Source organism: Punctularia strigosozonata (assembly GCF_000264995.1).
Source record: "Punctularia strigosozonata HHB-11173 SS5 unplaced genomic scaffold PUNSTscaffold_8, whole genome shotgun sequence".
Lineage (NCBI taxonomy): Eukaryota > Fungi > Basidiomycota > Agaricomycetes > Corticiales > Punctulariaceae > Punctularia > Punctularia strigosozonata.
The window spans coordinates 523,871-550,918 of NW_006767440.1; the positions used below are offsets into that span (position 1 = coordinate 523,871).

The 27,048-nt window shown below is 56.4% G+C and overlaps 8 protein-coding genes across 8 annotated transcripts; 4 read left to right on the forward strand and 4 right to left on the reverse strand.

Annotated features, from left to right (window-relative positions):
* Positions 1–46: 46 nt before the first annotated feature.
* Positions 47–2,085, forward strand: PUNSTDRAFT_144266 (uncharacterized protein; the record flags this gene model as incomplete). Its single annotated transcript, XM_007384747.1, has 5 exons — positions 47–58; positions 114–752; positions 806–844; positions 899–1,018; positions 1,084–2,085. 5 exons carry the CDS (start codon positions 47–49, stop codon positions 2,083–2,085), a joined length of 1,812 nt encoding a protein of 603 aa, XP_007384809.1.
* A 691-nt stretch (positions 2,086–2,776) lies between these two features.
* Positions 2,777–4,530, forward strand: PUNSTDRAFT_69605 (tubulin-domain-containing protein; the record flags this gene model as incomplete). The annotated part of the gene is made up of 8 exons (XM_007384748.1): positions 2,777–2,825; positions 2,907–3,073; positions 3,130–3,312; positions 3,380–3,670; positions 3,718–3,906; positions 3,930–4,076; positions 4,149–4,310; positions 4,372–4,530. 8 exons carry the CDS (start codon positions 2,777–2,779, stop codon positions 4,528–4,530), a joined length of 1,347 nt encoding a protein of 448 aa, XP_007384810.1.
* Positions 4,531–5,432: 902 nt separating this feature from the next.
* On the reverse strand, positions 5,433–9,804 carry PUNSTDRAFT_114196 (uncharacterized protein; the record flags this gene model as incomplete). Its single annotated transcript, XM_007384749.1, has 4 exons — positions 5,433–7,775; positions 7,833–8,545; positions 8,611–8,689; positions 8,758–9,804. 4 exons carry the CDS (start codon positions 9,802–9,804, stop codon positions 5,433–5,435), a joined length of 4,182 nt encoding a protein of 1,393 aa, XP_007384811.1.
* Positions 9,805–10,903: 1,099 nt separating this feature from the next.
* Positions 10,904–12,459, forward strand: PUNSTDRAFT_135231 (S-adenosyl-L-methionine-dependent methyltransferase; the record flags this gene model as incomplete). The annotated part of the gene is made up of 9 exons (XM_007384750.1): positions 10,904–10,985; positions 11,045–11,224; positions 11,276–11,334; positions 11,389–11,517; positions 11,579–11,614; positions 11,682–11,831; positions 11,968–12,153; positions 12,221–12,342; positions 12,396–12,459. The coding sequence occupies 9 exons, from the start codon at positions 10,904–10,906 to the stop codon at positions 12,457–12,459; spliced, it is 1,008 nt and encodes a 335-aa protein (XP_007384812.1).
* Positions 12,460–14,635: 2,176 nt separating this feature from the next.
* Positions 14,636–14,821, reverse strand: PUNSTDRAFT_39746 (uncharacterized protein; the record flags this gene model as incomplete). Its single annotated transcript, XM_007384751.1, has 1 exon — positions 14,636–14,821. A coding segment is annotated over one exon (186 nt), but the record flags the coding sequence as incomplete, so codon positions are not given.
* A 1,835-nt stretch (positions 14,822–16,656) lies between these two features.
* PUNSTDRAFT_70189 (MFS general substrate transporter) lies at positions 16,657–19,297 on the forward strand (the record flags this gene model as incomplete). Its single annotated transcript, XM_007384752.1, has 14 exons — positions 16,657–16,871; positions 16,929–17,018; positions 17,132–17,274; positions 17,375–17,423; positions 17,472–17,761; positions 17,870–17,943; positions 18,000–18,057; positions 18,111–18,165; positions 18,222–18,240; positions 18,295–18,384; positions 18,441–18,465; positions 18,525–18,693; positions 18,744–19,012; positions 19,074–19,297. The coding sequence occupies 14 exons, from the start codon at positions 16,657–16,659 to the stop codon at positions 19,295–19,297; spliced, it is 1,770 nt and encodes a 589-aa protein (XP_007384814.1).
* A 215-nt stretch (positions 19,298–19,512) lies between these two features.
* PUNSTDRAFT_114198 (uncharacterized protein) lies at positions 19,513–23,193 on the reverse strand (the record flags this gene model as incomplete). Its single annotated transcript, XM_007384753.1, has 14 exons — positions 19,513–19,775; positions 19,837–20,005; positions 20,070–20,249; positions 20,313–20,482; positions 20,554–21,276; positions 21,355–21,518; positions 21,590–21,668; positions 21,730–21,961; positions 22,020–22,145; positions 22,220–22,372; positions 22,429–22,515; positions 22,585–22,909; positions 22,966–23,024; positions 23,074–23,193. The coding sequence occupies 14 exons, from the start codon at positions 23,191–23,193 to the stop codon at positions 19,513–19,515; spliced, it is 2,850 nt and encodes a 949-aa protein (XP_007384815.1).
* Positions 23,194–23,714: 521 nt separating this feature from the next.
* On the reverse strand, positions 23,715–24,491 carry PUNSTDRAFT_114199 (MBF1-domain-containing protein; the record flags this gene model as incomplete). The annotated part of the gene is made up of 5 exons (XM_007384754.1): positions 23,715–23,758; positions 23,873–24,035; positions 24,137–24,283; positions 24,338–24,339; positions 24,404–24,491. 5 exons carry the CDS (start codon positions 24,489–24,491, stop codon positions 23,715–23,717), a joined length of 444 nt encoding a protein of 147 aa, XP_007384816.1.
* Positions 24,492–27,048: the final 2,557 nt, after the last annotated feature.

Sequence of the window (27,048 nt, forward strand, 5' to 3'; positions counted from 1 at the left end):
GGTGCCATTGGTATGAATCGAGCTATGAGCGTCAACGCAAGAACTCATGAAGATCGAGGTGAGTATGGAACGTCCCCCTCACCTTATACATTGTATACTGATTCACTCACTAGGCATACGCGATGGCGAGTACGGCGGCACACTGTGTCGAGTGCTACGCCAGTAACAGTGGCCTCGCCTGTCCCCGATATCCAGAAGTTACCGATGTGCCCCCTCAAGAGGAAACGGATCGCGTACGGTATTTCCATTTTAGGCGGCGCCGCAGGTCACCTGACCGAGACGCGACGCGAACTGACGCGAAGTTCAAGCTCAGCAACTGGACCTTTCTCCTTTCGCCCCATTCCGCGCGGATAAACACACCGTTCGTTCTTAAGTCCAACCGCTATGCATATCTCCTCTCCTCAGACGTTGTCTTCCAACCTCGACGAGCCTCACGGTCTTTACCTCCGACGCCACTCGCGCTCGACCTACACTCGTTCTACCACATCACTACGAAGACGATGTCTCTCTCTGCCGCCTTAACGTCTTTTGGCCTCCGTGCCAAGACCTTATTTAAGACCGTCTGCTGCCTCGTGTCTCCGATGGACGACGTCGAGGAGCAAGACCAGGTTGAAGGCCCCATCGCCCCTACGTCTGTCATCACGACTCAAACCTACTGCCCGCCCGTCATGGCGGAGCACGTGTCCCTCAGGGCAACGGTCAAGGCCGCCGTCGAGGCGCGTCCTACTGCCCGTAAGCTGCCCATCATCGAGGTGAGTGTTGCCCACCTTCTCGTGTTCGATCGGTGTTGACGCTGTCATGGCAGGAAGAGAAAGTGTCCTCGACGAGTCCTGTCATTGTAAAGGTGAGCTCTTCTTAGCTCCGCCGAAGTATGTGACGAACTGACAGTCGGCCGCAGGAGGAGAAGGTCAAAGTGGCCACCCAGTCCATCGTAGCTCAGGTACAACCTGAGATCGCCGGCGCCCGCTACGGCGGGCCCTTTTACCAAGATGTTACCGGTGAAAGATATAACGTCGATGTAAGCGCGTTATCACCCATTACTACTAGCACAGTCTGCTGATGGATTCTCTGCGATGCCTACAGGAGGAGGTCAAGAGGGCGTTGAAGCATCTCTCCCTCGCACTCGAACAGCTCAATATAACGAACGGATCAACTGAATCCGAAGAGGCCCGTACCGCGAGGCCCTCGCTCATGCAAGACTCCGACCTCGAACGCCTCGAGGAGGGGTACTACAGCCGCCTGTCGGAGGACATATCCACCGATTCTTCCGCCATCGGCATCATCGACTACGACGACCGGAGCTCTACCTCCAGCCCTCCCACGGCTTCGCCACACGACATGATCTCCAAGCGTCCCTGGTCTATTCCGATAGAAGCGACCTTCCTTGAAATGGACTCGGATGACGAAGACTTTACCGAGGACGTTGAGATCCTCCAAGACATCTACGCCCCGCTCGCCGATAAGCCATTTGACCCTAGCGAAGGCATCCCCTCCATCGAAGTTCTATACAGCACAGCCCGGCCCGCTCCCCTATTCAGGGCATATGAGCAGTCCGAGATCTTCGCTCCCGCATCTCGGGCGTACACTACGATCGCCCCTCAGTCAGCGAAGCCCACCGCGAACATCCCGCGCATGTGGCGCGGCTCCCTTCCTCCCGCTCCTCGCTCCCCGACCGAGCCTACACCAAAGCACGCCCGCGTCTCCCCAAAGCCGTCCCGCACATCGCAACCCCAGCCAGGGCCCCCACCTCGCCCAAAGCGCCAAGACGCGCGCAAGGGCCAACTGCAGAACAAGCACGCGGCTCGCCAGCCTGGCACCTCGAACGCCCGCGAGTCCATCTCCGACAACCCCACCGCCAGCTCCTCCCTTTCCTTCAAAGAGAACGTCTCTAGCTCCTCCCATCGTCGCTCGTCCAAGCCCCGGCCGCGGCAATCCTCGACTCCCGCCGCTACCCGGGAAAACCGGCGCCAACCGTCCTCGTCGAACTCGAACCCGCATCCGTCTCTCATGAAGGCTCCAAGCCACTCCGCGCCACGCAAGTCGCCCCGTTCGAGAAGCGGCGCCCCAAAGATATTTAGGTCCTGAATTCGTCTCGCCTCTCTCTCTCGTACCTGCCTCTATCGAATCTGCCTCTCCATTGACCCATCGAATCTGCCTCTTTATTGAACCTGCCTCTCTATTGACCCTGCCTCGTTAACGTACTCGTTCCCGCCTCCTCGTCTTTTCTCGGTCTTGTCTCGGTCGACTCTCAGTCCGGTTTCCCTTCCCCTTGGGCCGCGCAATATCATCATACAAGTCGCCTCGGAACTGTATCCCTAATCATAGTGAATGCATACAGAATCGTTACAAGCTATTCGACAGAATATAAAACGCATTGGGCATTCGGCAAGCAGGAAACTCCATTTCAAGCAATGGAGCGAGGTGGCAGAATCGAGGCGCACATAAACCCAGTCCGGAATCTGCCTGCATCTGGACGCTCATCAACATCGACCATGTGACAAGATGCATATGAAGAACAGCGGAGGATAGGTATTCGTTTCATACGTTTCATACACATGCGCTGAGTGAGCTCGAAGTGCAAATACTCGAATGAGCATGCCAGATTCATTTTTCTTTGTGCGATAGACGCTATCGCCTTGGTTCAGTATCCTCTATGCATTGTCTGTTGTCACTGAGCAGGACGGCAGGACGGCAGTCCCGCGGTCGTCACATTTGTGACTGAAGACGCGTGCTCTACGCGTCACGATCCTCGGTACGCTTGAACGCGTCCTGCACCATGCCCCGCGAAATAGTCACTGTTCAGCTCGGACAATGCGGCAACCAAAGTACGCCCTCTCAGACAACGATAAACGGCTCAAGAAAAGCATCCTGATCACGCGAATCTCGGCTGTTTTGCGACCGTAAAGTGGGATCGGTGTATTGGCAACGCCTCTGCGCCGAACATGGCATCAACAAAGAAGGCATACTCGAGGAATGGGCAACCGAAGGAGGCGATCGCAAGGACGTATTCTTCTATCAAGCTGACGACGAGCACTATATTCCGCGTGCCATCTTGGTCGATCTTGAACCAAGGGTATGAGACTCCTTTTTGATACCGATGAGCCTGGCTTCAATATTCGCGTTGCATAGGTGATCAACAACATCCTGACCTCGCCATACGCGAATCTGTACAACCCGGAGAACATATTTGTTTCCAAAGACGGCGGTGGTGCTGGTAACAACTGGGCTCAAGGGTTCGCAGCTGGCGAGCGGATATACGAGGAGGTTATGGAGATGATCGATCGGGAAGCTGAAGGCAGTGATTCATTGGAGGTATGTCGTACACCTTTCAATTGACATTTTGATCACTGCCATTTGGACTGATGAAACGCGTTCGTAGGGTTTCATGCTTATGCATTCCATAGCGGGCGGCACGGGGTCTGGTCTCGGATCATTCCTCCTTGAACGATTGAACGACAAGTTCCCGAAGAAGCTCATCCAAACATATTCGGTCTTCCCGAACGCACAGGAGGGCGATGTTGTCGTGCAACCGTACAACTCCCTGCTCACCCTCAAGCGACTGACGAATCATGCGGACTCGGTCGTTGTCCTCGATAACGGCGCACTGGCACGTATAGCTGCGGACCGGCTTCACGTTCAAACGCCATCCTTCGACCAGACTAACCAATTGGTTGGTTTCGTCTTCCTATTACAGTGTCCATAGCTAACCCAGTCCAGGTATCGACGGTCATGGCGGCCAGCACGCAAACGCTCCGATATCCCGGATACATGAACAACGACTTGGTCGGCATCATCGCGTCATTGATACCAACTCCACGATGCCACTTCCTCATGACCTCATACACGCCATTTACAAGCGACCAGATCGACAAGGCGAGACTTCCAGGTCGTGACTATATGCGCCCTGTCTGACCTATGTCCAAATGAAGGCCAAACCTATCCGTCGCACGACTGTCTTGGACGTGATGCGCAGGCTTCTTCAACCCAAGAACCGAATGGTATCGACGTTGCCCAGCAAGACGGCATGCTACATCTCGATCCTCAACATCATCCAGGGAGAGGTTGACCCCACCGATGTGAATGCCATTTCCCCCTAGGGCGTTTTGCTGAGATACAGACAAGCTGACACGTACTCGCCTTTCTCTCAGGTACACCAATCGCTTCTGCGGATACGCGAGCGACAACTGGCAAATTTCATACCTTGGGGCCCGGCGTCCATCCAGGTCGCGCTCACCAGGCGATCTCCCTACGTCGCCACCCAACATCGCGTCAGCGGTCTCATGCTCGCCAACCATACCAGCATCGCATCCGTGCGTCGGCTTCGTCATCCCTCAGCCCTACGCCGTTCACCTAACCGCTATTCATTCGCAGCTATTCAAGCGAATGCTCGACCAATACGATAGGCTCCGGAAGCGGAACGCCTTCTTGGAGCAGTACAAGAAGGAGAAGATGTTCGAGAACGGACTGGACGAATTCGACGATGCTCGGTCAGTTCGGTTGGTTTTTTTTTCCCTGGTGCACACTGGCTGATTGCCCTCTCAGGGCAACATGCGAGGAATTGCTGAAGGAGTACAAGGCTTGCGAAAGTCCAGATTACATCACATACGTGCGCGCCTTCCCTTGGAACGCGCCGGTAGTACGCTGACTGTTGAACAGGGTGCGCCGGAAGGCGAAGCTGCGACGTGACCCTCGCACTCTCACTGCTGCGAACAGAGGAGCGAGGCTTTGGCCAACATGGGTGCTTGAGACCCTGCCGCTTCCACTGGCGATGCTTGCCTATTCCTGCGTGGCATGCTGATAATTGGAAACTGCGACCTCAGGGGTTTCGATTATGTAATGAAGCGATAGGTCGCTACGGCTGCGGAGGGGGAACATGATGATGTAGACAACAGCGACGGGGAGGTGGATGTATGTACGAGCAACTAAGTATACGACGACATGTACACGGCCTTGAGCCCTATGACGACTAACTAACTAATGCGGCAGCCTTGAGCCTGTAAATAAACATGCTTGGAGAAATGCGTGGGGTGCGTCCTTTGCCGAGGGGAGACGGAACAGATGTGAACGACGATGGCCTTGGGCCGGGCGGGAGCGAGCTCTAGCTGCGTAGCTGCGATGTAGGACGTTGGTGATGCGTTGGCCTTAAGCCGGAGAGAGGGACGTGCTGCGTGTGCACAGAAATTGCGATGAGGTGAAACCTCCAGAGAAGAGCGTGGCATACAAGACGGGGACGCGGGTTGTGGAAACCAAAGGGACAAGCATATGGGATCTGGTGTTTTTCGTTGCCATAGCGTAATAGCCGAGGATCGTCGAATGCCTTGAGCAAGACGGTGTCCTCGCGTAGAGTCGGGTGGTCGACGTTAGAGGTAGCGCTGATATAATATTATCTTGGAGGGTTTGAGCGGAACCGGTCTTGCAAATCGCGGCGTGCTTTACCGCTTGCCTCGTCTCACGGGCATCTTCTTGATCTGCCTCGCGCCGGGGGCCGGAGCCGGGGCAGCTCCGATGTTGAACAAGGCTCCCGCTCCCGCCGAAGTCGGCGCAGCTCCTGCGCCGAAGGGCGCTGGATTGCCGGACGAACTCGTCGGGGGCGTTCCGTTGGAGGAGCCAGAAGGCTGACCGAACGCGAACGCCGGGCTACCGAGCGAAACGGGGTTCGCTGCCGGGCTGGCCGGCTGCGACCCGAAGGCAAAGGCGTTCGTCGGCGCCGCCGTCGGGCTGCTGAACGCGAAACCGCCGGAAGCGAACGTCGCTGGGCTTCCAGGCGTCGAGCTTGCGCCGAATCCGCCCTGGCTATTGTTCGAGGGCCCTCCGAAGGTGAACGGCGCAGAAGGTCCCGTAGGCGTGGCGGACGGAGTCGTTCCAAAGCCAAATCCAGTTGTCAGCGGCGGGGCTGCAAGGCCACCCCCATCAACCTTCTGTCCGAACCCGAACCCAGCTGGGTTCGTCGGCGTAGACGTCGCGGCACCGTCGGTCTTCTGTCCAAAACTGAAGCTCGTGGTCAGCGCTGGCGCCGACGGCTTCTGCTGGCCGAAGTTGAACCCGCCGCTCGTCGACGTCGAGATCGCCGGCTGACCGAAGTTGAAGCCGTTGGCCTTCGTCTCCGGCTTCTCCTCCTGCTTCGCTCCGAAAGGATTGGCGGCGGACGACGACGCGCCAAACGTGAACGGCGTCGTGCTCGTGCTCGCCGATGGCTGACCGAACGGCGTCGAGGAAGGGAACGGAAAGCCGGTTCCTGACGGTTTCGTATCCTCCGTCACGCCGCGCGTCGGGCTTTCGTCCATGCTCACTTCCTGCTCCTGCCTGGGGGGCGTCACAGGCCGCGTGGGCGTCGCCGCCGGCGCTCCGAATGAAAACGTCGGCTTGGGTGCCTCCGCTACGGCAGACCCGCCCGACGGGGCGCCGAACGAGAACATACCGGTGCCCGGGGTCGCAGCGGGCGTCGTGGAGGCGCCGAACGTGAAAGGCGTCGCGGCAGGTTTCTTGTCCGGAGCCGGGGGAGTGGCGGGCGCCGCCCCGAACGAGAACGGGCCCTTGGGCTGCTCCTTGTTTCCAGCGGCTGGGCTAGGCGTGGCGCTTGGCTGTCCAAAGCCGAATCCGCCGCTCGTACCACCGAAGAGGGGCTTGGGCACCTCCACCGCAGTTCCATTGCTCGGCGACGCCGCTCCCGAGGGCTGGCCGAACGTGAACGCAGGCTTGGGCGCCTCGGAAGTGGCACCGCCAAACGTAGGACCTGCAGGGGCAGCGCTAGGGGCAGCGGTGCTGTTCCCGTTCCCGAACAGGGACGAGGGAGTGGTAACGGCCGGCTCCTTCTTTTGCTCCTGCTTCGCCCCGAAGCTGAACGGAAGCGTCGAAGACGACCCAGACTCGACAGGCTTAGCCGGCGGCGCGCCAAAGGAGAAGGCGGAAGTCGTCGTGCCCGCAGCCGCAGCCGGAGCGCTGCTCTCTGCTGGCTTACCAAACGAGAAGCTTGGAGGGGTAGGTGCGAGAGCCGTCTCAGCAGGCTTGGCAGGCTGTCCGAAAGAGAAGGGCGAAGGTGACGATGCCGCGGGCTCCGCCGGCTTCGGGGCTGGCGAGTCAGGAGCGGTGCTCGGCGTAGATTCCTTGGAAGCGGCAAACAACGACGGAGCTGCAGGAGCGGGAGAAGGGGCGGCATTGCTTTCCGTGGTGACGGAACCGAACGCGGACGGCTTAGAAATGGCGCCGAAGGGCGAGGGCTTTTTGTCGGCCGCCGTCGCCGTGTTACCGCCAAACGAGGACGTCGGAGCTGGTTCGGACTGCTTGGTCTCCGCACTTGCATTGCCGAATAGCGAGGTGCCTGTACCGACTGTTGGTGCCGCAGATGGAGGAGCACCGAACGAGAACGCTGAGTTCGGCGCTTCAGACACTGACGCAGCAGGAGCAGGAGCTGGTGCAGGCGCTCCGAACGAGAACGCGCTCTTGGGCTGCGCATCCTCCTTCTTCGCCTCGCCTGCCGGTGGGCCAAAGCTGAACGACGAGCCAGCGCTCGAACCAGACGACGATGTATCCTTCTCCTTCGCGAGGACGGACGAATTGGCGAAGAAGTTCGGGATACCGCCCGGCTTGGTCACTAACGATGCGGAGACGGATGGCTCAGGCGTAGCTGGGATAACGGAAAGAACTGGCACCGGAGGCAACGTCGATGTGCTGTTGGTTCCCGTGGAGGTGGAAGGTTTGGCAGAGAACGAGAATGGCAGAGATGGGATAGGAGGCTCCTTCGCCTTCGCAGCATCGCTCACAGGTACTGTAGCAGCCTGTTCGACGCATCAACATCATGTCAACCGAGTATCTCAGCCAAAACATCCACTTACATCCGGCTTGGCGAAACTGAATCCGGCAGGTATGTTGAAGACAGGGGCCTTCTTCGACGCCTCCTCTAATTCCTGGATCTCACGTTCCCTCTCGTCTTCGGCATCCATCGAATCTTCCTCGTCGTAGGCCGAAAACCTTCCCGACGCACGCGCAGGGCGTGACAGGTGTTGTCGGGACGTCTTGACTCGCCCCACACGACCTGTCGGGGCAACCGTGCCAGCTGAAATATTGGCAAACGGCGAGAGCTCCGGGCGAGCCTTGGGCTGCGGCGGCCGGGGCGCCGATACCTCGACGTCAGGCTTGAGCGTCGCCTTGGAGGGCTCGGCAGTCTCCTCCATGCTCGTGTCCTCGCCTTCTCGCTCCTTCTCCTTCTTTCCCTCAGCCTCCTCTTCCTTCAACTCCTCCTTGCGTCTCCTCGCCAGCAACTTCCGCATACCGCCCTCGCCCGCATATGGCTTGGAGGCGTTCACCTCCTCCTCCTCATCGCTGTCTTCCACCTTCTTCTTGCTCTTCTTCACCTTCTTCGGCTTCCACACGCCCAGTCCAAGCTTCTCCAACTCCTTCTCCTCCTCGCTGCCCCGCTTGGTCGGAATCGGCACCCTCAGCTTCTTCTCACGGAGCACCTCCGGCACGCCTCGGATGTTGGCTTGCTGGTAGCGCGTGGGCAAAAGAGGTTTCTTGTAAATGTCTGACTCGTGCAGGGCCTTTTCTGCTGCAAAGAGGAAAGAGAGAGAGATGAGTCCCTGAACCCCAACGAGGCGTAAGTCTGCTACTTACCACTGCAAGCACGCTCATGAGCCTGTTTCCCTGGCGTGTCGAAGATCAGCGCGTGCTGGTGCCTCACAGGCGACCTAGACTGTGTCCCATAATAGGCGCGAATAATCAGTTTTTCGGCTAGGCAAATAAGGTGAAGAGACCACGCACGCCTCGTCTGGCCTCCAACAAATCGCCGAGCGTTGGCGATGCTTGATTCTGTTGGCCCTGCATGCCGGGGCTGCTCTGTGCATCCATCGATGGCCGCATAAACAGCGGCCTATCCCCCAGATTCGCGATCGGCGACATGCGCGTCGACTGGGACAGCTTGCGCTCCGGGCTCGGGCCGAATCGCTGCCCGCTCGGCGCGGGCGTGAGCGAGGAGCGGATGCGGAACCCGCCCGCGGCCGCGGCCGCGGCGCTCGCGGACGTCGTCGGGAACTCGCGCGGGACGGAGGTCGCGGAGCGCTGGAGCGGGTTGTTGGTATAGATGGACGACATGGACGCGTCGATATCGCGCGTCGGCGACGGGGGCGGGAGCGTGCCCATCGAGGAGTCCATCGTGCCGTCGCGCGTGAGGTGGCGGAGGCCGGAGGGCGGCAGGGCGGCGTCGACGGACATCGTGCGCGTGACGCCGTTGGAGACGGAAGGGAAGCGCATGGGGGGCCTGTTGAGCGGCATAGAGGGCATATCGGGGGCAGAAGGGCGGGCATGGACATTTTTTTGGGTGTTTTGAGTCTGGATGACGGGTCGAGGAGGAGGAGGAGGCGCATAATGGGCGTGTTGGCCGGGAGTTTTTGGGTTGTGCTGGGTCGCATATGCGGGGCTGAACGCCCCGACGGGCGGGTCGAGGTAGCCGGCGTGCGTCTGGGCGTCGTGCTCAGGGCTGTCGACCCTCAACCGCTTGATCCTCCTCCCCGCGCCGTCCACGTCCACATCGGCCCTCTCGGCCTCCCGCTCGCGCTCCCTTCCCGATGCCACTATCCTCCGCTTCCCGTTCGGTGTCCCCTCGTACACATCCTCGCTCTCTCCATCGGTGTCCTCGCTCTGGTGCCCGAACCACGACGCGAGCGGCGCGGTGACGATGTTCTTGAGCGTGCCTAGGAGGCTGCCGGACCGCTGGAGGGGCTGAGCTCGTCGGGTGCCCGAGCCGTGGATCGTCCGATGCTGGGCGCGGCGTTGTTGGTGGTCGTGCTTGCCGTTTGCCCTAGGGAGCATCGCTCAGCATGCTCAAGGGGTGGAGGCAGCAAAGCAGAGCTCGACCCGTTGGTCCAGCGCCTGACTCCTCCCTGAGGCTGTGTGGCGTGTGAAAAGACATTGAAATCATCCATCCAGACTGGGACGAGGTCTGGCTGGCCTCCCGGCACGGCGAGCCGGGCTCGCAGTTCGTTCCAGTGAACTTCACTCCGTCTGGCAGCAGCTTGATATGCAACTTACAGCATCTTCAAGAGAGATTACTGCATGCCCATCGCTGCAAGCGTTTGCGCCGAATATGTCGACCTTTTTGCTCAGCGCCGTCACCCAGCCTCCGTCGCAAAGGCAGAGAAAAGGCTTATTGTCCAAGTTCTCGCTGTCAGGCAGTGACGTGGGGCCTTCAAATCTTTCGGCTTTCATAGACGATAAAGCTCGTTCGATACTGCTCGCGAGTTGCGCGATTCATGTCCTTGATATGGCCGGGTGCTGAGCACCCGACGGCTCGCGACAGGTTAACAACACACCGGAAACGTCACCGGAAGGGCATGCGCACTTGCAGGCGCGGATATCACTCGAAATTCGTTTCATGGCTTAGGATGCCAGCAGCTTTCAACCCACCGCTTCACGTTCAAAATTAAGTACTACTCCTCTCCTCCGTCGCTCGGGCACCACGGTAGACGGTCTACTCCGTTCCGACCTTCAAGTGACACATCGTAAAAGCCCGAATCGGATCGAAAACCGCCGGAATATGGTGGGTGGCGTTGGGATAGGTCAAGATGAATTCTTGGTGGACTCCCCGCGGAGAACTTTGACCCGCTGCAGATACACCAATGCATCCGTGTAGGGGTAGTTAAGCCTCCTGAGCCCCGCCGCGGTCATCTCGGGAAGAGATATCGCGCATCAGATGTTTCGCCTCAGGGTCCCCTGCTCACCTGCGCGAGCTCTACCCATGCAGAGGCACGGGTAGATCGCAAGATATCCGATGGCTGCATTTCAATGACCAGTATATCATCCGGGAATAACTGGGACCCTCGCAGTGTCGACGACTCGGATCCTTATAACCTCGAAACATCGACGCAGAGTCGAGAAGCGCAACAGGTCCCATACGTAGATGACATTTTCTATGCACCTGCCGACGCTGCGTTCAGCCTTGGTATCCGCCGGCTATCTTAGGTCCAGCGTTCTCGCCGTCCTCAGCGCATACGGTGTGTCTCGTTGACTTTCTTCCTGAGAGTTGTCACGCTCAATCATACGCGGTTGACAGCCAAGGCGAAGGTGCTCGAGATACTTCGAGATGGCATTATCGTCGGCCACCTGACCATCGTCGACGAGAGCGTACCGATCGAGATCGGAGCACAGGACGGTGCAGGCCGGTCCGTAACATTAACCGTCCTCAATGCGGACCTATGGACCAGAGTCATATTGTCCAGCGACTTACTAGGAAGTGAGCCGTTCAAAACTGTAGCTACTGCAAGTCAGCTTACGCAGGTTTTAGTCGCCGAAGCATATACGCAAGGCGACTACGAAGTCTCCAGCTTGAGTGACTTCTTCAACGTACGACTATCCACCTTTCTTTGGATGAACATCGATCTCCTAACTCTCCTACAGCTCTGGTTAGACAATCGGAAGACGCTGCACGCGCTGTCCACGTCGATCAGCTCCATCTTCACCCAATACTCCGCGCTCGCGATCAGGAGCCTCGGATGGCAGAGCCTCAGCATGGCTCGACGTAACGTGGTACGTCGATTTTTCTGCATAAAACTCGCAACGGAATATGACGCGCTCACGCTTCGTCCAGGAGGCGGCGTACGACACGTCCAATATCTTTTTTCAGGTAACGTTCAAATTTCTGCCCCACCCGAAGCTTGCCCTTCCTAAAACCGGAATTAGCGATCGCATAGTGTTTCCTGAGCGCGGAGATGATGTATTCCTGCGCGTTATGGGGAGAAGCAGAGAATGGGGTTCGCGGTGACCTCACGGTCGGCCCTACTCCTGGTGACCTAGAAGCAGCCCAGCAGCGCAAGATCACGACCGTACTCGCCAAAGCTCGCGTACGCCATGGAGACCGGCTGCTCGAGATCGGCACGGGATGGGGAGCGATGGCGATCCAAAGTAAGCCCCTCGCTTTCTTATTTCATCTCGAGCTTCCTTGGGGTTGAGGGCGGGGTCTCACTTCGAGCGTTATAGGCTGCTTTGCTGGGCTGCACGGTCGACACTCTCACGCTCTCCGAGGAGCAGGCGGACATGGCTCGACAAAGAGCGCGCGAAGCGGGGGTGCAAGACCGCGTAAGCGTCCATCTCTGCAATTATCGCCAGATGCCTTCCGCGTTCGAGCACGCGTTCGACGCGCTCGTAACATCCGAGATGATCGAGGTGAGGACTTTCTCAGAACCTCTGCCGAATGCTTACCACCCTTGTCCCGCTTTCGTATTTCTTGTAGCATGTCGGAAGCCAACATCTAAACCAGTTCTTCCGGATCATGGATTGGGCCCTCAAGCCAGATCGAGCGACCATGGTGATCACGGCTACCTCTCAGCCCGAACACCGACACCGTGTATATCAGTGAGTGCCCCTCTTACACCCTTGACGCATGTTTGACCCCGGTTGGATATCAGGCCAGATGACTTTGCTCGGCATTACCACTGGCCGAACGCCAGAAAAACTTCGACAAAACAGTGATCGACGACTTGCGCCAGAGTTTCCCTCATCTACGCGATGAGCGCTTCGTCCGATCGGTCAGGAGGAAGGAGGAAGTGGATATACATGTTCGCGTACGCGGAGGTGGGCTTCACGCGAGGGTACACGGCATGTAACTGTTGGACATTCACGCGACCTGTGAGTGATCGCCTGTGACCGCTTAACAATGGGCATGCTAGGCGCTAACGCGAATTTGCCATTCAGGAGAATGTGGTGGAAATTTGCGACTGAGTGACGAGGCGGTCGCTGGCGGGCGCCGTTACCGTAGTTCCACCCGAGGCCAAACGTGCGTATAGAGGATCATGGGATGTGACTCATCCGACACGGTCCATCAACTCGAGCATGCTGATGGACAAGAATGCAAGATGGAGAAAAGTGCTATTATGCTGTTGGATGCCGATGACGAGTACAATGTACAGACTGAATAATATTACGAGTAAAGCAGCCCCAAGACAAGAACCACCACGCAGCCCACTTCACCGGATCCGGGCAAGATTCGTTGTTGACGCGCACCTGTAACAGTTAGTAGCACGAACCGCAGATAAACTGAGAGGAAACAAAATGACGAGAGCGCAGGGAAGACGAAGAGTGAGTAGCAAACAGTAGGGCGCCGTGCCAAGTTTGATTTTTGAACCTAGCCTTTTATCCGTATGATCGCACTTGAGGAGTGGCGAGATCGACTTGTCGCCAGATCAGGTAAGACCATGTACGGTTCGTCGAGAACTTGCGGCGGACGCGGAGAGACCGCGTGGCGGATGGGAGAAGAGACCGCATGACGTACGGCAAAGCTTCAAGAGTCATTCACTGAACCCGAGCGCGCTTAACGTCTGAAACATTTCATCGTAAGCGACATCAGTAAGCAGCCTCGAAACCAAGGCAACGAACCGGGTGGACTTGGAGGGAAATCATCCTCGACCTCTGCAAATTCATCGTCGTCAAGATCGACCTCGTTGATACTCCGCTTGGACGACCTCGTTGAATGATCCGCAGAGCTGTCAGCCGAAGCCGCATCCAGTGATGCACTGGCAACGATATCGTCGTCGTCTCCCCAGTCGTCATCGTCATCGAGTAATTCAGGCTCTTCCTCTTGACCCTCGTCCACAAGAGTAAAGGCGTCGGGGTCTTCCGCGGCTAATGACGTCACTGATTCCTCTGGAACGAACCCAAGTCAGTCCACGAACTGAACGACAATCGAGTAAAGAGAAACGCACGAATGATTTCGGCGCTCGACGCACTGGGATCATCAAAGGCTGTCTCGGTGCCAGCCTCAGCTTCAGAAGGGCCGTTGGCGGCTTGATGACCGTCGGAGAGGGTCTCCGTGGAAGTAAGATCTACAGATGCTTAATGAGATCTCCAGCCGACCGTAAGCGACCACAGGTCGCACCTTCCGAGTCAGCATCGTCATCTTCGACGAAATCATCAGCCAGCTCCTCGGAACGTGGTTCGATTCCATGGACGTCTGGCTCGCCAGCGGCAGCGAGGCCCGGATCAACGACATCACCTGTCTCCCCTGTCTCTTCACCTGCATTTGCGTCCAGCTCGTTCACCCGGTAGTTCTCAAAGCCTTCATCGGGCTGGGTAACATCGCCTTCGTTATACACGGCGCCCTCGCCCCCGCTCCCAAGGGGAGCATCTTTGATCTCGTCTTCATCACGGACTTCGGCTTCACCGCCTTGCTCTTCGTGTACATCTCCCACCTCTTGCAGCACCGTAGCATCGGCATCGGCAACATCGGTAGGTCCCGCTTCTCTGCCGTCATCGTGTGGCTCCTGTTCGTCAAGGTCCTGATGCCGGTGCGAATGTTGAGGGTAACCGTCCTCGGTGTGTTCGGGGGGCTGTTGAGGGTCAAGTTCGTCGGCATGTTCTTCCACTGAATCGTTTAGTTGATGTTCGTGGGCGTCTAATGCATCGGGCTGGTCTGTAGTCTCCTGCACGTCGTGCTCGGTCACGTCCGTCTGAGGGCCTTGGTCTTCGTTGTCGTCCTCTTCGTGCTGTCCATCGTCGGAAACGCCTTGCGGGCGTGCTCTTACGGACTCATCGATATTACCTGCAACAGTTTCGCCTTCTGCTATCGGTCCGTTAGATCGACGCATCTCAATCATGTGTAGGTCAGCTTACCATGAGGTTCCGCGTCTGTATGCTCCTGCCCAGCATCGTGGGCATACGTTTCTTCGTTATCTGCGTCAATATTCAGTCGCGCGATGTGATTTCTCAACTCGTGATATCGTTGGATGAATCTAGGAGAGGACGATTGTAACCTGAGTCGGAGTGGCCCAGTCAGAGCCAAACCGTCGTGCAAAACGCCTAATTCATGCAACGTTATCTCTCGAGCATATACGTTATCCTGGAAAAAGAACAGTGAGCATGAGCTATTCGTGAGACAACGGGTCGAACGCACCTCGGATATCATCAGCTGGATGTCGTAAGCGTCCAGAACCAGTTCGCTATCGGACGAGCTTGGCATCTCTGCCACCCGGTTCTCCAGTCGCAACGCCTCGAAGAGGCGTGACAGCGGCTCATAGTACAGCATCGGGCTGTTGTGAAGTAACAAATCGTGCTCTGGAACGGAGGTCGCACCGTGCTGGGGAGTAGCCGACCCCGACCGAGGACCAGGATGGTTGAATAAACAGCATGAGGGTTCACCCTCGCCACCAATCGATAGCAACACAGCAGGTGGCGGGTCGATGTATACGCCATCGGATATTTCGTGAGGATCCACAGTATCTCCCTCTACGTGTTCCGGCTGCTGTTCGACGCCTGCGTCGTGCGCATCTTCGGCAGCAGTTCCCTCTATGTGCCCGGTATGTTGCTCAAGTTCGACCTGGTGCTCTTCTTGAGCCACCTCCGCATGCTCATGCGTATGATGGAGATCAGTTTCTGTCGCTGTTGCAAGCTGAGCAAGACCCTCCTCTGCATATTCAGCTGCTTGTTCTGGTGGGTTGGTCTCTGTGAAGTTGGGAGCTAACGGCTCAGTCGTGGACGACTGCAGGACATCTTCTGCGGTCTGCGGCTCTGGGAACGAGGTCGGGAAGGCCTCGACTGCCGGGATTGTAGTCGCGACAGCCACATCTTCGGGAGGAGGCCCTGATTCAGCAGGTACACCGAGGTCAGGGACGAAGGCCGGTTCAAAAGACGTCGACCCTGGAGGGCGGTCGCCCAAAGGCGTGTGTAGATGAGGATCCGTGTCGACGACACGTGTGTCAGGCGCAGGTAGGGAAACGACGGGGTTCAGAGCGTCGACGACTGGTTCCGCCGACGACAGGCCATATACCTCAACGTCGACGGAGGGCGGTAATTCGACGTCACCAACGTCTTCGCCGTCCGCCATTTCGTACTCGATGTCTTCCGCGTAATCTTCCATATCGACTTCGACGCTTTCTTGTTCCGTGTTGTGCGACAAAGACTCATCGCCCATCGTCACTTCATCGTACGCCCAAAGTTCGGTCGACGGACCCGCGTTCATGGGGATATCCGTGTCGCCAGAGAAGTCCATCATCGGCGCATCATACGTTTCAAGCGTGGTCATCGTCGACAGCTTGTCGAGGAGAGTGGAGAAAAAACGAAAGTGGCCAAAAGCGGTCGCAAGGGTACGACTCAGCAACGCGCCGGTTTAGGGCCGGCTTTCACCACCTTGGCCACGAGACCGCAGAAATCTTCATCGGCTGCCGACTTGCCGATTGCCAACAATTGGAACAAACACCTCGATCAACTCAGGATCAACTGACCCAACGGGCCCATACTGCGGACGGCTATCCTTACTCACCCTCTGATAGCGATTGATAGGCTCATCGGCCTGGAACATTGCGCTTCTGCCACGCTTTCCACTGTCGGCCTACTTCTCATATGTTCACACCCGCAAACTACACCATGTCGTACGCGTTGCTCCGCTGGAAGCACGTATATTCTGGCATGTCGCGCCTGCAGGCCGCGAAGGCTTGCACACATACGTTCTTCTTCTCCTCCGCGTTGCCATCGAGAGATCCTGATTGGCAATGTTGGTTCGGTGTTTCTCCGGATAGGCCGGCACGCCCCTCGGCACATGGTCTTCCAATCGCTTGCCTCCCCACGAGCCGGGGTGCTACAAAACCATGCGGAGACCTATGAAGCAATATCCCTGGACTCCCTCGCCTCCTTTGCTCGATGTCTGGTGCAGCGACGGACGAGAAAGACGAGGTCAAGATGGCCACCAAGGAGCTCGTTACTCTCCCGGAGGTGCAGGGCACCGGTGGTCCTGATGCCCAGCTCACGACCCCTCCCTCGGATGAAGCCCCTAAGCAGGAGACTGGGACGCATGGATTAACGGATCAGACGAACTTCTTGCCCGCCCGCCAAGTGATCGCTGTCTTTATGGGACTCTCCGTTGCGTTGATGTGCTCCTTCCTTGACCAAACCATGTTAGTTATCCATATGCTCGCATGAATATACCACGAACATAGCTCATGCCCACTCAGCGTGGCTACTGCTCTGCCGAAGATATCGTCAGATTTACACTCGGGTAAAATTAGTTCATGGGCAAGTTCGTTTCCTCCGAGTACGACGCAGTTATCTGATAAGATTTTACGTATCCTGCAGGTCGCGACTGCTTATCTTCTGACCAGGTAAGCGTCGCGTTCAACTGTTACCAGATGTCTTAAATGATTGGCGTCTTCCGTAGTCTCGCGTTCACGCCGCTGTACGGTCGATGGTCAGATGTCTTCGGACGAAAAATAGTTCTGATGGTGTCGCTGGCTATTTTCTTCGTTTTCTCTTTGGCTTGCGCATTATCGCAGACGATGATCCAGGCATGTGCATCCAGTGGTCGGTGTTGCGCTTGACTGATCTTCTTTAGCTCATTGTGTTTCGTGCCTTCCAAGGCATCGGAGGCGGAGGTAATGCTACTGTTCTCAGACTTTATAAGGCACTGACGACGCCGAGACTCAAGCTATTATCACCATGGTTCTGATCATGTGCGTACGCCGCCTCACTGTTCTGCGTATTTCTCATGCATCCACCAGTGTTTCCGACATCGTCTCTCTGAAGGATCGTGGTAAATACCAAGGCATCAACGAAGCCATAATCGCCATCAGCAACGGCGTGGGTCCGATCTTGGGAGGAGTTTTCTCTCAGGATACGACCTGGCGATGGGCGTTCTGGATCAACCTGCCGTTAGGAGGCCTGGCCATAGCCGTATCTCTCTGGCTGCTGCCACTCAAGAAGGTTCACGGAGACATGAAGTCGAAACTTCTTCGGATAGACTACGCTGGCTCGCTCTTGACAATCATCTCTTCGGTACTGCTACTGGTGAGTTGTACTTGCGTTCATTCGTATCTATCGTTTCCTAATATACTTGGTCACCAGATTGGACTGAACTGGTGAGCAGCCGTCACCGTTCGGGTCTAACGACATGTTGAAGACCATCACAGGGGAGGAGTTACATTCCCGTGGGCATCAGCTGCCGTTTTGGTACCTATTATCCTTGGAGTTCTAGTAAGATCTTTGTCGGTACTGTCAGAGCACAGCATGATTTATAAAATTAAAAACAGGTTTTCGGAGTCTTCCTGTATTGGGAAGCAAATCATGCTTCCCTTCCCATCGTTCCAGGTAGGAGTCAACGACGGCTCAACGGCGAATTATCTCAAAAATATCTCCCTTAGTGCGTATATTCAAGACACGGACGGTTGTTGGCGTGTACATCTGCACGCTCGCGAAGTAAGTTTCCTGACTCATTCCATCTTTCGGCGTCATGAGGCTCATCGAGCTTTCAGCGGAATGACGTTCTTCGCTGTACGTTCAGGCGCTTAGTTTGAATTCCGATGCGACGTCCGACCTTTGTATCAGATCTTGTACTACGTCCCTCAGTTCCTGCAGGTGGTTCGAGGTAGCTCGCCCATTACGTCGGGTCTGTTGGTCTTGCCCTTCCTTGCCCCCGTTGGTAGGTTCGGTAGTGAATATAGCCTCGATCTCCGCTGATCCTTGATTCGCAGCCGTATGTGTCTTCATTTGTGGTCAGTCCCCCCTCCCCCCTCAATCATTGAACCAAGTTTTGAAACCGTGTCTTGCATGAACAGGACAAATTACTAGTAGAACGGGACGATATAGGCCTATGATCATCATCGGTTATGCGCTCTGGTCGGTCGCCCAAGGGCTTCAGAGCACGATCACCCAAGACAGCTCGGACGGGAAGATAGTCGGCTATCTCCTCCTGGGAGGCATTGCGTCCGGCGGCACGTTCCAAACGTACGTTCGCCCAGACTATCTCACCTTCGTGCCTCACGTTGGTTGTTCAGGTCACTCATTGCGGCGCAAGCTGCCGTTCCCCGGAGCGAAATGGCCGTGGTCACCGGCGTGAGGAACTACGTCCGGCTCTTTGGCTCGACGCTCGGCCTGGCCATATGTGCTTCGATTGTCAACAACGAACTCAAAGGTGCCATTCGACCGCTCGGGCTTTCTAGCCAACAGATTTCGCAGATCACGAACGACCCGACGATCATCCACGATTCTTCCTTCAACTTGACCAACGAACAAAGAAGGACCGTCATCGACGGATACGCAAAAGGTTTGCCAGGCCTGCCAACGACCTTCCCTTCCGCCGTTTGCTGATGTTCATTATACTTTAGGGTTCAAGAACGTCTTTTACCTGACGATGGCTTGCGTTCTTATGGCATTTATATCCTCTGTTCTCCTTATACAGCACCACTCACTGAAGCGAGCCGATGATAAGGAGCTCAAAGAGGCAACGAAGCGAGAGCTTCTCGCCAAAAAGATGAAGAAAAAGGGACTTCAACCCGGTGATCAGGACCTGGAGTCCCAAACCCCCGAACCAGAACAAAAGGCACAATAACCGTACCGGTTATGCGGCCAAAAATGGTGGCATGGGCGATGATTACTGAGACGGGAATATACGGGCGTACACGATTAGACGAGGATTCATTCAATAGATGTGCGTGTATACTACGATATAGATACAGATGGAGAAGGACTGAGTAGTATGCGCTATGTTACAACATATGTTACAACAACCGACCTGACTGAAACTTAGTAGAGTCGGGTTAACCGTCACTTATGTGATGTCTTCGCCAGCACTTTCTTCAGTTCCGCATTCTGCTTCTCCAGTTGCTCAATCTTCCCTTCGGACGCTTGCATCTTCTTGACCAGGTACTTTTCCCGAGTGCGAGTGCTGCTTGACCACCAGCTCGATTCGCCAGCACGAATCTCCTTGAGGGTGAGCAGCTCCTCCTCGCACGCCTTCACGGTACTCTCCGCACTGGCAATGAGCTTCTCGTTGATTGCGATATCTTGCGTTGCCTGGAATACGCGGTCTACAAGCGCACCAGCATAATGTCAGATTGAGTCAAGGAACATTGACATCGATGTGCGTACCCTGTGCGACCTGCTGGAACACATATTTGTAGACAGGCTTGCCCGGCCTGATCGTCGTCGGGCGACCATTGTCCGTTCCGATAGCGACCAGCTCGGCGTGCTCCATGCTCCTTAGCGCAGTTTCGTCGCCTTTGAAGGGAAAGTCGATCAGGACGTCGTAGTACGGCAACTAGTATGCGTAAGCCAGATCAATCACCCGAAGGCCGACAACATCTGCAGTTAATGTTACTCGCCTCATCGGCCTTCGATAGTTTCTTCACAAGCGTCCATGCCTGCTCCCTAGACCAAGGCAAGTTTTTCGCATCTTCCGCATCATCCCCAAACGCATTCTTGCGCAATTCCCCGACGTCCCGTCGGATGATGTCCTCAACAGCCTCTTGCACGCTCTGGCCGTTGCGAACCTTATGTATCAACTATCACAACGACAACGTCAGATCGTGCGCTCGCCCTATTTCCAGTACCAAGTATGGACTCACACTCTCGAGGTCGCTCGCCCGTCCACCAAGTCGTTCGACGTACTCCGTCTCCCTCCCACTGAACGGAATGTTCACCCCGGCGTCGTTCAGCTTCTGCTTGACGTAAGATAGAGCGCTGGCCGCGTCCGCATCGTACAGCGCAATAGCGTTCAGCGGCTTGCTAGGTAGTGCTACAGACCCATCACGGGCCAGGCATGAGCCGACGTCCTTCCAACCGCACCAGGTCATTTCGAAAGCTCACCCTTAGCCAGCCTCTTAGCGTTCTCCCTGTTATCGCTGACCACTACAACGTGCGCGATCTTGTTCTCCGCCAGGCTCGCCGCCCAGGTGGCGAGCACGTTCAACACCTCCTCGTTTGCCCCTGCGCGCATGACGAAGTTCTTGAGGACGACGATCGGCAACGAATTGACAGCCTCCACGTCCTCAACCGATCGCTGCTTGCGCTCCGGGTCCTGGCCCTCGCGGCGCTGCTCGCTGCCGTTGCTCGGGGTCGCGTTTGGGTCTGGCCTGCCGGACACCTCGTCCGAGCCGGAGCCCCCGAAGGGCTTCCCCAGCATTTCGAGCACCGACGCCGCCTTGTCCTGTAACCGGGCTTCGACGACGTCGACCCGGCTCTCCTCCGCGGTATTATCGACCGTCGTGTGCACCGCCTCCTTCTTCTCCTCTGCGTCCTTGTCCACCCCCGTCGGCAGGTCATCCGCCTCGGCATAGATCTCGTCCCCGATCCCGAGCTCGCTCATGACCCCGTTCCCCGCCACGCAGTCCATCCTCGGGTCATGCCACGTCCCGTCCCTGATCCGCTGGCGCCGCCTCTCCCTCTCCCGCCGCATGCTCTCCCGCTTCTCCTCCTCCTTGATCCGACGCTGGAGCGCGGTGCGGTGCGACGCCGACACGCGGTGGAGCGCGGTTGCTGTGATATCGAGTACTTGCTTCAGCTGCTCGGTTAGGGACGTAGACAGGCCGGCTGCGAACAATCAAAACTAGTTGAGCCTTCGCCATGTGGGTTTCATCAGAGGGAGGGAGGCGTGCGATTCTTCCTTACCTTTCTGTCCGATAAGGCCGACGGCGGCGAGGTCGAGGAGGTTGCTCGCGGAGTTGAGGAAGGTGAAGATCGGCCAGTACCCCGTCTGTTCGGCGAGCGCGCCGACCAGCTGCGAGTCGGATGACTTCTTGAAGAGCTCGTTGCAGTCGATAATGAGCGCTTTCCTGCGATATGTCGGACATATGGTGAGTATATGCGCATACATCCAAGGCAATATGCAAGGACGTGTACATACCGATGGTGAGCCGTGATGACCGCCTCCAGCATCCGGCCCTTGCCGCTCCCCTGCGGTCCGTGCACGAAAGTGATAGTATCTGCATAGGAATAGCGTCAGCGCGCCGTATCGACGGAAAGAGCAGAGGAAGAAAAACTCGCTCGGTAGATCGGTCAAGTACCGCTCCATTGCCCCCGCCGCATCCTCTCTATCCTTCCACCCTCTCGCTTCATGGCTGGCTCCTCCCTCGGTCAGAATTTCGTCGTGATGCGACGCCAGGCCGAGCGACGACGGCAACCGGGTCGTGAGCCAGCGATAGAGCGCCCAGTCCTGGTACTCGAACCAATCGCCGACTTTGCCTTCGATCATCCAGGTGCGGATGGGGTCGAACACCTTTCATGAATGGAAGATGAGAAAACGGAGGACCATCCATAGCGAAAGTTGCGCGTACGGTATATGTAAACGTGAGCAAGAGCGAGACGACGACGGGTATGACGATCCTCGGGTGGCTCGAGAGCCAATCACGTATAACGTGCGCCTGTACGGGAGGCTGGTATCCCAGCCGCAGCCTGGTGCTCTAAATGGTCATGCGTTAGCGTCAAGCGCGTCGAATGCAACGCGGCACCGAAGGTGCATGGTTCATATGCGTACGGGTGAAGAACCGCCGGGGACGACGTCGAACCCGTGCATCACGTTCCTGGCTACCGTGGCGGCGCTGAGGCTGCGAAAGGAGACCGTCGCGGTGCGGAGCGACCCCGCCGGCGGAGGCGTCGGCATCCCTATGTCTTGTATCCTGCCGTATGGCTGGAGGACAGGGTCGTTGGTCCAGAAAACATCCACTCGCATGGGTTGACGCTCACTCGTAGCACATCGTACAACATCTCTTCCCTGACATCGGGCCCCTCAAAAGCGACTTTCACTATCGGCGACGCATACCGGTCGAGATCCTAAACAAAGAAACAACGTGATGGTCGAATCAGTACCGGGCATATCGCCAGACCAACATTCAGGTGTACCTCTCGCCAAGGATGCCCCTTCACCGTCCATACCCTCCCGTGCCCGAGTCCTATCCAATTCGGCACGCCTCCGTCCTTCGCAGCCTCCGCCCTCACCTCCTTCTCGATTTCGCCCAGCACGCGCTCGATATCCTCCCGCTTCGCGGCGTCGTCGGATTTGTCGAGCGCGTACGAGAAGTGGACGAAGACGCCGCCCTCTTTGTGGTGCGACTCGAGCGAGAGGGGCTTGAAGGAGAAGCGGGACGAGGACGAGACGTTGGAGAGGATATGCGAGAGCTTCTCGAGGAGGGTGTCTTCTCGGAAGACGCCGATGTAGTGCCGGAGGCTTGTGAGTAGCGTGTTAGCATCGAGAGACGTACATAGGAGAGTGCGGCGACGTACTCCCATGCGCCGAGGCGTACTGGGAAGACAGAGTCGACGAAGAGCCATGCATCTCGCGTCTGTAACGACTCCTTCAGAACACGATCCAAGAGTTCGGCATGCACCCACTTTTGTGTCGCTTACGGGCGGAACTCGGACATCATCTGCGATACTGGTCGACTCGGCGCCAGTGACCGTCGACACGTTCCGACGGACGACAGCGGTTCGCCTGCCTTCAGCATGACGCATTGCAGCAGCAGTCCTCGGAAAACATTTGATTCGGACGGTGATCAAGGCAGAGCGAGCCCCAGCACGCGGAATAAGCGACATATCCGAATGTCGCACCGTTCGACGCGCTCGTGGCTTGCGGACAGAAAGTAGAACTGAAGAGAGAGTCGGCGAAATGCACCAGTTACGTCATAGGTGTACCGAAGTGTTTAGCGAGGGCTTGCTGGCCAGGTTGATCATGCCATAGCATGCTCTGTATGGCCTTACAGAGCGCCGATACGGAAAGTCCATGGCAGTCAGTGTGTGCCAGCTACAGACGTGCATTTGGGTGTGCTGAAATCTTAAGAATGGGGGGAGTTCGTCGCGCTCCGTCCGAGCTCATGCGTATTGGTGCATCACACGGTATGGAAAAGGCGATACTGAGGTGGTTGCGATGATACGGACTTCTAGTTTACAGACAGCAGGTGCGGCGTGGCGTAGGTTGGGTTACATGAATGCGGGATATGGCGTCGTCAAAGCGATGCGACTACGGAGGTACCGATTTACGACTTCTTCGGTCCCTCCAGCTTCTTCCCAATGTCCGCACCTGGATGAAAAAAAAGGGTTGTAAGCCAATGCGATCCAGCCAGAAAGGGAGAGGACACCGCAGGGCAAATGCGCCATGAGGATCCAGGTTCAGAATCAAAGGGGTGATGCTTACCCCGTAGTTTGACGCCCAACGCCCGCTCAAGCTTAGCAAGGACCTGGTTGCTGGGTATCGCCTTGCCAGCCTCGTAGTCCTGCACGACGGACGGCTTCTCGTTGATCTTCTGCGCAAGATCTTTCTGCGAGAGCGACTTGTCCATCCGTCCCTGCTGAATGGCCTGTTAAAGTGCGTTAGCCGTCATCCGATGCATGCTTGCTTAGGTAAAGGAGGCATGAATAGAGGCGAAGGGGAGCGGTTAGGATCGTATACGATACCGACCTTGCCAACACTCGGAGCGACCTTCGGCGGCGGCGCGACCTCGTTCTCCCGGTCGAGCTTAGCGATCTTCTGGTGGTCGACGCTGGGCACCTTATTGCCCAACGTGCTCTTCTTGTCGGTAGCGACGACCGCGCCCACTCTCCGGGCCTGGCAAGGAATAATTTAGATGCGCTCGTGCAGACGCACAATCTAAAAACGTACAGCTAGAGACGATCGTTGGATCAGCTAACTGGTCGTCAGACCTCTTTCCGTCAGGACAGGACGTACCGTTCAAATCCGAGGTGGTTCGCGTGACTTTGGCGACCTTTGCCTTGCTGCCGATGACGGTCTTAGAGTCCCAATCGAGGCCGGACATTATCACTGTATGTCTAGGGGTGGTCTAGTCGGGGTGATGCGTTGAGGACGTGGCGCGAGTGCTCGAGGAGATGGAAACAGGCGGCAGCGGTACGCAACGCGCAAGCAGCGTTTATAAGTACGTCACGCGTTACACCGCCGATGAGTCCGGATGAGTCACCGAGTCATCGCTCGTCCTGCTCGCATCCGCTCATCGCCTTGCGATTGCTGTCGCGACTTGTTCTTTGAGTCACTCTCACCAATAGGATCCAAGCTGTCTTTTAGACAGGGCCAGTCCTTTTCATCAAACAACTGCTTGAGCGTCCTGCACTGCAGTAAGCCATACGCGATCAGATTTCTATTGAACGCACTTCATGACAGTCTTCGTCCCATCAAGTAACTCGAACGACAGGTTAATATTGCTGCAGAAAGGCAAAATCTGAAGCTCGAGTTAGAGGATCTGCTAGCCCGCGCAGTCGACTCCACCAGCTAGCCCCTATTCACGGTCTTCCACCGGAAGTATTGTGCATGACCTCGGTCCTCCCGCGCATGTTTGGCCTCGACTGCCGACGAACCGCGAGCGTTCCCCTTCATCCGCGTTTACACCCAAGTCTGTCGACCTTGGCGACAGGTCGCACTCGACGACTCGCCCAGCTGTTCCTTCCAAGGTCCAAAACTGCGGGAGTTGAGCTCACCATGAATGTTTATGCAGCCAATGAATGCGTTCCGGTGTCCCTCTCCAAGTTCCATCGCAACCGAATTCGTTACGCAATGAAGACCCGCATGCGCCTCAGCTCGCATCTCCCGTACTGCTACTCGTGAATGTGTTATGCCAACCCCCCTGCACCCTTCGGGAACTTTCTGGGGCTAAACGCTCCTTGTTCGTCACCTCGATTTCAAAGGTGTCAGTCCGCACTGGAGGGAATTGCAATTCAGCGCGCCTCGCTTGTTCAGAACCGACGAGCTTCGACATTCGCAACCTCCCTCAGGCTTCCTTTCCCACAGGGAGCAGCTGGTCCGGACGCTGAGCGCAATGCCTTCCCTTCGAGACCTTGTCATGCAGCAGGCGAGGACGGGGCAAGCTCGTGGTCCACATCCACAAATTACTAACGGAGAATTGGCCGATTTCGCGACTGTGGGCGGGATGAAGAAACTTCATTTATGTGGTTGGGAGCTAGCGATAGACCTCGTTCTTCGCTCCATCCGATTTTTCAACGTCGTCTCGCTGTGTTGCAGCTCTACGACCTTGCCCCAAATCATCCGGAACCCGTTCCATTAGCAAGCTTATTCAGCGATCAGTGGTCGTACCGAAACTGTGGGCCTATCGTTCGCCGCTTCGTCATCAACTCCTCCAGTCAATATGACGTTCGCAACCTGAACGTGTATTCCACGCGTGGCGCCGGCGAATCCGGCCCATTGTCGTTTCGACTTCACGGTGTTCGGGTCTTCAGCTTCTCTGTCGCTTTCAAGATGTACCTCCATGACGTCGGGAGCGTCGAGGTGTCTTTATCCGGGGAAGGGCCCGTCACCTGGCACGAAACCGACATCATAATGCACAGACTTGGTCTTTGCGAGGCTGCGTCCGTATCATGGTCCCGGAATTCCCTGACTTGCGAGATGACTCTCCTCGGTCTTTGCGATCCTCATTCCAGGCCGATCTGCCTTCATGCCTTCATCTGGGACTTGAAACGCCCCATCGATACTTCTAAGCAGCGAAGGCGCGTTATGCTTGTTTTGGCGCGTCGTTTCCCAGCATGACGGCTTCAGGCTGCGAGGATGACGATCGTAGCTTCGTCGTACAAGTCGTACAAGCTCTAAGACTTTCCTATCGAATGATAATTGACTCTGCTATTGAGATCCCAGACATCGCAGCTGATAGAGTGATCTGCAGAGCATTAGAGTGCACGACACTCGAGCTCCGGCGCGCATGCTCAGTCGTGAATATCAGGGGCTGTGTTCTTGAACAGTGAGCAACAGCGGAAATGTCAGTATCGGTAGTAGCAGTTGCAGAGGTATGGTGAGCAATGCATATAACATGCCAGCAAAGTCGAGCGAGCTTGGTGGCGGGGAGTTTCATCAGGAAACTCCTCCTCTGTAAATTAGTATCATAAAGGGGGAAAATGTCAAGTAATAAATGGACTATCCATGCAGATAAAGCTACTTTGGGGCCTTTTACCGCACATAGGAGCACATAGGAGCAAATAAGTCCAAAGAGAAGAAAATCTAGAAGGTCCCCCCTTAGCATCTGCCACATTTTGGGCAAAATGTGCACAAATATGTGAAATGTTCTGAAATTTTTGGGCATATTTTGGTGATCTGTAGCATCAATTGTCTCCACAAATTGGTCATATGTACAGGACATTCCATCCATTCTTCTTGTATAATAGTTACATGGTGCAGGATTTTGTGCACATATCTATGACTTAATCTTGTATTCTATCTCATGTATGTTCAGTGGAAGTGAGCATGTGACCCACAACAGATCGCATTGATATTTCAGACAAGACATTATACAAGCTCTACAGTTAACACTCAGTTGGCCATGGTGTACGCGAGTCTGCTTCGTTGGCTACACCGCA